The 10,605-nt window shown below is 33.2% G+C and overlaps 1 protein-coding gene across 2 annotated transcripts; it reads right to left on the bottom strand.

Moving 5' to 3' along the window:
- LOC109331829 (serine/threonine-protein phosphatase PP1-like) lies at positions 5,655 to 9,826 on the bottom strand. Of its 2 annotated transcripts, none has more exons than XM_019566570.1 (4): positions 9,377 to 9,826; positions 7,564 to 8,123; positions 6,872 to 7,084; positions 5,655 to 6,021 (listed from the first exon to the last, which is right to left on the bottom strand). In XM_019566570.1, exons 1-4 carry the CDS (start codon positions 9,552 to 9,554, stop codon positions 5,998 to 6,000), a joined length of 975 nt encoding a protein of 324 aa, XP_019422115.1. In that variant the 5' UTR covers positions 9,555 to 9,826; the 3' UTR covers positions 5,655 to 5,997. The 2 variants fall into 2 exon arrangements, with proteins under 2 accessions (XP_019422115.1, XP_019422116.1); XM_019566571.1 differs by having other exon boundaries at positions 5,663 to 6,016.

Below are 10,605 nucleotides of genomic sequence, written 5' to 3'. Positions count from 1 at the left end.
ACAATGCTTTGTGTACGATACACTGTTGTATGTATGAAATATATGATAGCGATTTTTGTGTGATGCATTGTTGTATATATTCAATATAACAGCGTAGTAGAAGCATTGTTAATCATGACAATATACTATTAGGGTCAAATAGAAAGTGTACGAAAACGTTGTTATACATTTAAAATATGCGTTTTTGAACTACAACTCTAGCGTAGTGGTGGTTGTCGATCACATCCAAATGGTCGACCTAACTAAGGGAAAAGACGATTGTGATAAGATATGGTCTAGTTAGCATATACAAAACCACAAACCCATGCTACAGGATTGATACGTCGTCTAAATAGCGTAGACACTACTACATAGCCAAACATACGTCTCAACATTATGGGCTACCCTTTACCATGCGGCAAGAACAGGCCTAATATATGGCTACGGTAGTGTGGATAGGCGACAAAATCACCCACCCTAAACAAAGCATTGTGACAGTCACAACACCACAACAAGGTTGCATGACACAACTAAAGCAGCTCACTAGAAAGACCTAGCACAACAACTCGTCATGATTAAAGCATCCCAAATGAAATATGCTTCACATAACCTTACTATAAACAGGAGAGTCCCCTCATATGGAAATTTGCACTTACACTGTCATACTCTTATACTCTCATTAGGCTTTCTCTATACATATCTTCACTTATAATGACTTGAGCGTCAGAATGCCTTTTCAGGTATCCACCCAGATAGTTCAAGGTCGACTCTTGGCTAGATTCCTTAGACATATGAACACTACATCCTTCCACCTCCACACAGATGAACATTGACGTCGTATATGGCTTACCTACACCATGGGAACCACCAGAAACCAAGCACATCTCTTAAACTTTCCAAGGGCGTTCATTGAATGTTAGAACCCTATCCTAGGATGTTGTACTTGTTGGGAATCTTGTGATTTGTATTATGTTTGTATTATAGCATATTGTTTGGAGTTTTGTCATCATGTACATACCCTTGAGGGGAAGTCTTGTTCCCCCACCAAGGGGATTGTTACAAAGATAAATACGGCAATCCACTTTTATTCTAAGTTAGCCGGAACGGCAGAAAATCATTTTAAAAAAAATATATATTTACTCGTTAATCGTAATGATGATTAAATCAGCTCTAAGATAGGGTCCTTTATCATAAAGAGCATGCATTTTGCATTGTAGACATTTCATTCATCATGCATTAATAAAAACACATCATTCAAAAAAACCATCCATTGATGCATAAACATAAAAAGTACATATTCAAGCATTCATCCATTCATTTATGCATTCGAAAAATAAAAATTTCCATTGATTGACTTATACATTCAAAAATAAAAATTCATTGATTGACTTATACATTCAAAAACAAAAATTTCTATTGATTGATGATGCATTCATTCATGCATTTATAAAAGAAATTTTTTATTGATTGACTTATACATATATACACACATAGATATATGGAAATCTCATCAACTATTTATACATGCATTCATTCGTTCATTCATCATAAATACATACATTAAAAACATATCATTCAAAAAAATTCATTTCATCCATACTAACTCAAAAAAAACTTTCGTTCACAATAATTCTTTCATGGAGGCATACATTATTTTAATTAGTGATCCATATATGTATTTTAAAAAAAATACATTATTCATACATTCTCTTATTTATTCACATATTCATTCATTCACTCATGCATTAAAAAAAATTATACATTCATTCATGTAAAATAATACATATAACTCAAACATGGATTTGAATAGGTCTTCAATAACAAAGCTGAAGAATAACAATGGTGGAAGAAGTGCAACAATTTTTTCTAGTTGCGAAAAATTTGAGGGAGAGGGGAGAAGAAGTTTACATTTGGCTTAATTAGCTTTTGTGCCACTGACGGATTTAGAGTAGTAATATTGAGCTTTAAATTAAATTTTGCTACTGCCCCACTAACCATGGCTAATTCACCATGTCAATATGAATTATTTTTTGTAGTGAATATTGCAAGATCCATTTTCGTTTTCACTCACTGTTTTCATTACTTCTTCTTGGTTTCTTTGCATCATTGTTCATATTCTACCAAGGAAATTGCCATCTTTCACATGCATCAAGTTAGCATCAGGTTTTAATTTTTAGAAGCTACCACATACGTTATATTGTGTTATTCTAGTGGATCATGGCATTGATATAAACTAATTATATCAAAAACATTTGCTTGAGATTGCACTTTTGATCCCTCATCTTTTGTGATTGTGTAACTTTTGCTTTCATTTTACTTTAATGATAATTAATCCTCTAACTTTTCAACTTGTACACTATATATGTTTAGAAAATTTACCCTAGGGGCTCGTGGTTAAAGTCCACGAGTTGGGTTTTTTTATTTTATAACTTTTTCATGAAATTGTTACATCCACGAATTTCTCATTTTTCCATGAGTTTTTGTCCATCGCTAATTCACTATCCTTTTGGGTGGTTAAAATAAAAAGGGATACGGAACCAAAACCAAAATTGGATTGGACTACATCAAGATCATCCATCATCTTCAATTTGTCAAAACGTTGTTTCTTTTATAGTGTTAAATGTGCTAACTTTAGTGTCTACAACAATCAATTAAATGATAATCTTGATATGGAGAAAACCATAATTATTATTTAAAACTATAGCTTGATCTGAATTATACAATCTACTAGTAGACATTAGTTTTGATGTTCCAAAGATTTTAAGAGGGGAGAGAATGAGAATGTGTTCTCCCTCCTTTGATCAATGCCTAAAATTTCTTCCTCACCTAAAAATTCATAAGTGGGTATAGGAGGAAAAGATTTATCACAAATTAAATATATGTTCTTAAGCATGTGTTCAAAAATTCCAACTTAAGTAGTTGAAGAAAGAAATAGCCACCGAATGTAGCAGTTGAAGTTGATTTTGATGGCTAAGTAGGAACCACTGAATGGATATGACTTTAGGAGGGTAGTGCTTGAAGAAGGTGTTTACTGTTTCTTAATTAATATGAAGACGAGAAGAAAGAAATGTGGTAATATTTTGGACTCTAATCACTTGAAGAAAGAAAGAATTTCAGCTTTCAAAAATAAATAAAAACACCCAATTAGTGGACTCTAACCACGAGTTCTATTAAGTGGCCTGACTTAAATTATAATTAAAAAATGGAAGTAGTGCATGGCATGCACGACTTTCTCTAAATCTACACTAAAATAGTACTATCAATACTATATTGATTTTATATTCTAATTATTAGCTTTTCTAAGCACATCACTTTTGATATTAAATAACAATCAGATAGCTTCATAAACAAACCCTATAACTTAAGATGGGAGAATTAATGATATTTAATTTTAAATGTCCAAAGGACAAAAATAATCAAAATAAAAGGAAGGATTTAAACTTCTATATTTATAAAAAGCTGATAGACAAATATGATTTTCATGCCACTTTTATAAATGTTTAAATTTATAAATTAAAGTCATGTGAATCGTTCACACTCAAATTTAATAAGGGATTAAATAAAATATACTCTATTTAATAGTACATTTTTAACTAAATTTCACAAATCAAAATATCAACAAAGCGTTGGTCTAGTGTAAGATTTCATTAGAGTTTCAAGGTCGATGGTTCGATTCCTGGAGTGATACTTGTTGGGAGGGGCAGCCACAAAACCTAAAAGGGATTAATTCATTACCCTAAAAGGTAAGAGATATACCAAAAAACACAAATCAATAAAATTAGCTAATATCATTTAATTTCTTAGGCTTATGAAAATAACATTCCGACATTACATTTTACCCCATTTAATTTAATTCAAGTGATTTATATTTAATTGTAACTAAAAAGATAGAGATAATCAAAGTATTTAATAAGGGTTAAATGGAAAGAAAGAAATAAATTTATAATTGGAATTTTAAAATATTTTATAAAAAGGACTACCAAAACTTCTAGATAGTATCTTATATTAAAGACAGGAAAGAATACATATCATCCTGCACAAAGATAGAATTCGTAACCAATCAAATCTTGTAAAATGTAAACTATATATGTTTCATTAATAAAAAACTGAGAAGGTTTTTATAGAAGTAGGGATGGTCTTTTAATAAATTTAATTTTTCCATAAAAAGTAAAGGTAACACCAAAAAATTAGTTAAGGAGCCCTACTTTCTTTCAAGCATGTGACATTTAAATTTCAATTCAAACTAAAATAATGAATTTAAATTTTATCTGTAAATTTAAGAACTCATTGTTTGATCTTATTCTGTAGTTTATTAATATAAAGTATAATTTGATTAAAAGTCAGCACATTATTTACACATTTGTTATATTCTTTTATACATATATATAGTTATAATACTAATCCTCAAATTATGGAAATTATCATTCTTTATTATAAAACTAATCATACAACATAATTTCCATCAGAAAATGCTCTTCAACATTATGAATATTAAATTGAAAAATAATCTTCCACATTTTGATTTTGATATATTCAATGCGAAAAGGGTTTCGGTCCAACAAACACTCAAATCCCTTTAAGATTTCATTGTTTCCATGATAAAAAGAATGGTTCATTCTCAAGAACATGAGTCAATACTCTAAGCCTTGGATAAATGTTAGAAGCTTCCTTCAAAGTACCTCCACTATACAAAAGTCCTAATAGGTATTGAACTATTTCACCTCAATCCTAACACACTTGGTTATCCTGGTAGGGTGACAAACATTCCTCTAATGTATCAAAGTTTCTAAGGAGGTTGCAACAGTAAGATCGTTCTAGTCCAAGAGGACAACAACTTAGAATCAAACATCAATGTCTTCAGTGTGAATAAGTTAAATTTCTATCTCTACCCTAGATCATGACTAACATTCTCAAGAAAACAACCCCAAACTAAGAATATCGATAAGATGCGAGACCTTAGTGGCTGTGATTCAAGCTCCAATATGCTATCTTCCTCCTTGAATTTTCCGTCTACCTTTCATCGGGTGGAAACTCTTGTCCAATCGATAATCTCTAATTCTTCAAGAGATAGAATCTTATAATAGAGCTCCTACTAACCTAGAATTATAATCCGAGAACAATTGGTCGTTTGTAATTCTTCAAGAGATGGAAAGTTCTAATCAAGCTCACACTAACCTAGAATTATCTGACACGTTTTAATAAGCGTTGGGAACAACTAGCACAAATTCTTCATGTAATAATCAAGTTGAAAATAATTTTCGAGTTAGCATGGACTACGGAGTATAGGCTTTAAAAGATAGCTTTATACAACTAAGCTAACAGAGTTGTAAAGAAGGTTAACCGGCAACAGCCTAAATGGTATCATACTTTCCCCTGACATGGATATTAACAAATATTGTCCCAAAAAGTATTACTCCACATGTTACTAATAGTGATTGATTGAAAAAATATATTCAAATTAAAATTTTAATATTTAAATATTTTTCTAACCAATCACAACTGATGGCACATTAAGTGACACATTTTGTAGGCCGACAGATGTGTTCACCTTCTAAGAACACCAAGAAATACATCAGCATGGAAAGATTTTTCTACAGCAAGGAGTGGCAGAGTTACTTGTAATACCTAATGGCTAATTAGTTAACCATAATAATACAAATCATAAATCACAAAAAAAAACACCAAAACAAAATAATAAAATTAATTAGCACCAAGTATAAAGTTGATGCAATTACTAATAAAATTTCCCCAGCACCATAACAAAATATTCCGGATTCTCTTTTATGGAGTTTGAATTTCATTGTACATTAATTAAAGAAAAAGGCTATCAGAAAAAAAAAAAAAAAGAAATAGGAAGACACAAAGGACTTTTGTCCCTTCTTCACTGTCTTCAGTTAAAATCATGCTGGTCCATTAGATCTCATGAACCATGCCAGAAAGATGATAAGCTTTTGACCTATTAGGAAGAAAGAAAGCTTCAATCCAGCCAACATACCTTAAAGTTATAGCCCAGGAATGTCAATCAAGCTTTCCCACCCTGAACAGAAAGGTAAAGAGTCAGAAAAGATACGTTGCACAATGATCGGATGAAAAGAACGCAGCACACAGATTGTCTAAAGTTTTTCAAACTAAAAATTTAACAGATGTTAAAATCAATAGTACATAAGAAAACTAAATACATAAAAACATTGAATCAACCCTTACACAAAAGGTGTCAGTCTTCTCTCCACCTTTCTCTATTCATTTATGTCCCATTAATTCAATACTCACCATGAATGGACTTTGGAAAATATGGAAATCATCTGGTAGACAACTTTGTTGAGCTTGAGTATCAACAACAACCACAAATCCTTGGCTCTAAGAAGTTTAAACTCCGGAAAGAAGCTGCCCCATATAACATATAGCCATTTCTAACATGACCTTGGGAAGACAGGCTCTGCACTATAGATTCTAGTCTAAACTCTGTTGGATAGCAGGGCAAAAAGTAGGGAATTTGGTTCAAGAGACAAAAATTATCGCAAAATGAGTTTGTGGATAAAGCCAGGGAGATTTGAACCTAAATGGGTTTTAACATTGGCTCGAGCCTCGAACCATCGACCCTTAAAAATTACTGGTTTTATATTACCGATTTCATGTCAATGATGAAAACAATACACAGATCCACACAAATTCATTAATAACATCATATGTGCAAAAACAAACTTAAAACAGTACAAAAGGATAAAACATCATATTTGGAAATATTAGCTCAAGTACTAATAATTTTGCCTGTCTTAGTTGTCAGTTTGTCACTGTAAGATGCCGTATTTGCATTCAAATGCACAAATATTCATGCATAAGTGTTAATGAACAAGTGCATGTATGCATAAAAATAACTCCCACGTCTTTTTACCTTATGAGGTGGAGTCCCCGGTCCTGATGAATTATTGCCGAATCCAAATTTCAATTTCTTGTCAGAAGGTTTAAGTATCTGGAAAGAGCATGTCAAGGTTTCATCCACACTCATCATAGCACCAGCATTATCAAACTCACCACAATAATTCGGTGCTGAGAATATAGTCACAAGTTGACGCTTGGCAAAAAACTCGTATCCATCTTCTACAACCTGAAACGCAAAGACCAAAAATTTAAAAGGAAGTATTCATTATTTTTTTTGGAAAAAATAAGAATCATGAGCCATGCAGAAGTCCAGCACATTGGCATACCCAGATAAAGCCCATAACGCATACACACAACAACATCAACATAGACAGGCAGCTAAAGAAAATATCATCAATTAAACACATATAGAATGACCGGGTATTTACGTGGTGCTAAAATTGGTGATATAGAAAGGAAAGAGGGGGAAAAAACTCACTCTTACTTTTCATCATTATAAATCTATCTCAAAGCACGTGCTAATTTCTCATATAGCAATTTGAGTAATAATTATTAAATAGCAATCACATTGTGGGTCTAGCATGTATGTGTAGAAATTGAAGTACAAATAACTAGTAAAAGCTACGATCAGTAACAATGGATAGTAAATCCAGCAGAGTGGGGGGAAAAAATCAAAGAACCCTGAAAACCCTCAGTTTTGGTTACCTGGTGAGCTCTGCAAATCAGATCGAGATCATGTTGTTCAAGAAATTCAGCAACCTTGTCAGCCCCAAATGTAAATGACACACCTCGGTCATTTTCTCCCCAGCCATCTAGGTCTTTATCAGGGTCGGCCCATAGCAGGTCACAGAGAAGGCCATGGTCAGGTACGTCAATAGGACGAGCAATATTCCTTATCTGATCCAAGTTTCTAAGATCAGGAGATATTCCACCATGCATGCAAAGGATCTTTTCATCTATAAGAGCAGCAACGGGTAGACAATTAAAGCAGTCAGTAAATGCTTTCCAGAGACGAACATTAAACCTCCTCTTGCACTCATCATAGAAACCATATATACGATTGATGGAGGCACATTCATGGTTTCCCCTGAGAAGAAAGAAGTTCTCCTTGTATTTGATCTTGTATGCGAGGAGTAAACATATTGTCTCTATACTCTGGGCACCACGATCAACATAATCTCCAAGAAATAAATAGTTCGCTTCAGGTGGGTATCCCCCATATTCAAACAACCTTAGAAGATCTGAATACTGACCATGAACATCTCCTGCAAATGAATTGTGTGAAATATAAGTCATTTATTATTTAACATTTAAAAAGCAGGAGACTTTGAGGCTCTAGGTCCTTTAACACCTTGAAGCAAGAAGCACTAAAAAGAACATGTGTGGGAGCAAGGCACTAGAATTAGAAAAAGAAGAAACCAGTAAAAAGTTTAACTGTTATAGCATGAATTTCCATATAATCAACTACTCAAACATAACATTCATATTAAAATAAACTGTAAAAAACTTCTAGTCGGAAAGCATGATAATAAATTGGCATCAGGTTCTACAGTCAAAATTTCACAAACAAAAGGCAGCCACCATGGCATCCATTAAAACTAGAATTTATTAGAGTTAACAGGTCGGATGTGGGTTTTTACAATTAGTGCCCATTTAAAGTATCGTAGATATTTCACAAAGACAAGTCGTCAGCTGAACCAAAAAAATGCCAGATGTCACTACTACTGAGGTGCACATGCCTGTCGGAAGGGGCCTTGCCTAAAACACCACAAAGCACTGACTGCTACTGTCATCTAGCTTCAGTTCCTTATTCGCCTTTAGCACATTTAAATACACCAACAAACAAGCAGTAAACTTAATAGCAAATCATTTTAAGAAACCAGTAATGTGCCTATGGAGTAGTCGATTAAAAGTCTATCCAACAATTTACCCAAACAACTTGGTCATTTGCATATACTCCTTGACATACAAGTTTGCATAAACTAAGAGTTAACAATGCCATGCAAGTAGTGGATTATCTCAGAACTAGTATTAAATAACAACAATAATTTCCCTCTGCTCACTCCACTCTCTCACAAGTTTGTTGAAGTATCCCAAGCAAACCAAAGAAAGATGCAACAATCCTAACTTTGACAGGACCTAAATAAATTTTGAAATAAGTATAACCAAAAACTAGTTTTTTTACAAAACCTGTCAGATCAGTAAATATTTGGAAAATTCAGGATTCTTATACACTTAAATGATAGTCCATGTAAATAAGCACTAAAATTAAATAAACAGAATCGTACTAAAATTAAATAAACAGAAATGCACTAAGATTTTCTTAGGTTTTCCCATTCAATTCAATCACAGAATACCACACCACAATTCAAACCAACCAAGCATAACAAATGATATCCAAAACCCTAAAAGCATAATCGAAGCACCTTTTTACACGATTTCTTACCCGCACAAGCACAGTTACAATAAATTCGAGTTATTCACAGTTATTCATAATAAAACTAAGAATCGTTTTTACCACAAATCTTGATAGGAGCTTCGAGCTCAAGAAGATTGGGTTGACCGAGAAATATGTCCTTGGAAGAAGTACACAGTTGTCGGATTTCCGCCTCCGTAAGCTGAACGTTCCTCGTTGTTCTACCGTTCTTCGCCGCCACGAGCCTCCGAATGATATCGTCGAGAACGTTCTCGTCCATTTCGCGTGAGAAATTGAAAAACCCAACGATTCGATTCAGAGAGAAACGTTTCGCTGCTTTTCTTTACGAGAAAGGAGACGTGAGAAAGAAAGGTTGAAAAGAGAAGAGGAGATTAAAAGAGAGGGTTTAATTCAAAACGCGAAGCGGAAAGGGTAAAACGACGAGTACGGAAAGAGTGAGTGTGATGCTTAGCTATGATAGCCGTTTGCCGCTCGCAAATGACAAACGGAGTTTAAGGAGAGTTGGAAGATAGGAAATAGAGACTAGGTGTTTGGAAGGAAATAAAGAGTAGGTGTTTGGAAGGAAATAAGGGCAAGTGTGGGACCCTAGCCTAGTTGGTACATAAAGGGAGATACATTTTCAGATTTTGAAAGTATTCAATCTCTTAGGCCAATGTAAGTTGTTGTAAACTTATTAGTAAAGAAGGTATTGGTCTAGGTGTGTAAGATATTGTTAGATTTGTAAAATGATTAAAAGATCAATAATTCAACTCTTATGAATGATATTTGTTGGGAGGGATAGTCATCAACCTCGAAAATGATTAGTTTCTTACTCTAAAAGATGAAGAGATATCTTTGGTAGTACCAAAAAACTAATTAGTAAGGGTGAATAGTTGTCTATGAGTAAGGTTCTTCTTCATTACCGGAGATGCAAGTACCGTACAATAATATTCAAAAGATAATATATAATGACACATTTATCCTTTTATTTATTATGAAATTATATTTTTACCATTAAAAACATGAAGAGAAATTACTTGAGATGATCCTTGTTTGTGGTCTATGACCTCGTTATATCATCACGGAGACCAAAAAAGGAAAAGGTTGATTCTTGTACGTAATATTTGTTGGGATGGACAAATACATGACCCGAAATGAACTAATTTCTTACCAAAATGGTGAGAGGATTTTTTGTAATGCAAAAACATGATATACTTAAGTTGGTGTAAATGAATTACTGATAAACAATAGAAAAATACATGTGGCTAGACATATCTAACATGTCATATTTGTTGGGACATATATGTTTATGTTTTTTAGTGCGATTATTT

The sequence above is a fragment of the Lupinus angustifolius genome, chromosome LG17 (assembly GCF_001865875.1).
Source record: "Lupinus angustifolius cultivar Tanjil chromosome LG17, LupAngTanjil_v1.0, whole genome shotgun sequence".
Taxonomy (NCBI): domain Eukaryota; kingdom Viridiplantae; phylum Streptophyta; class Magnoliopsida; order Fabales; family Fabaceae; genus Lupinus; species Lupinus angustifolius.
This window is presented reverse-complemented; position numbering and strand designations above follow the sequence as displayed.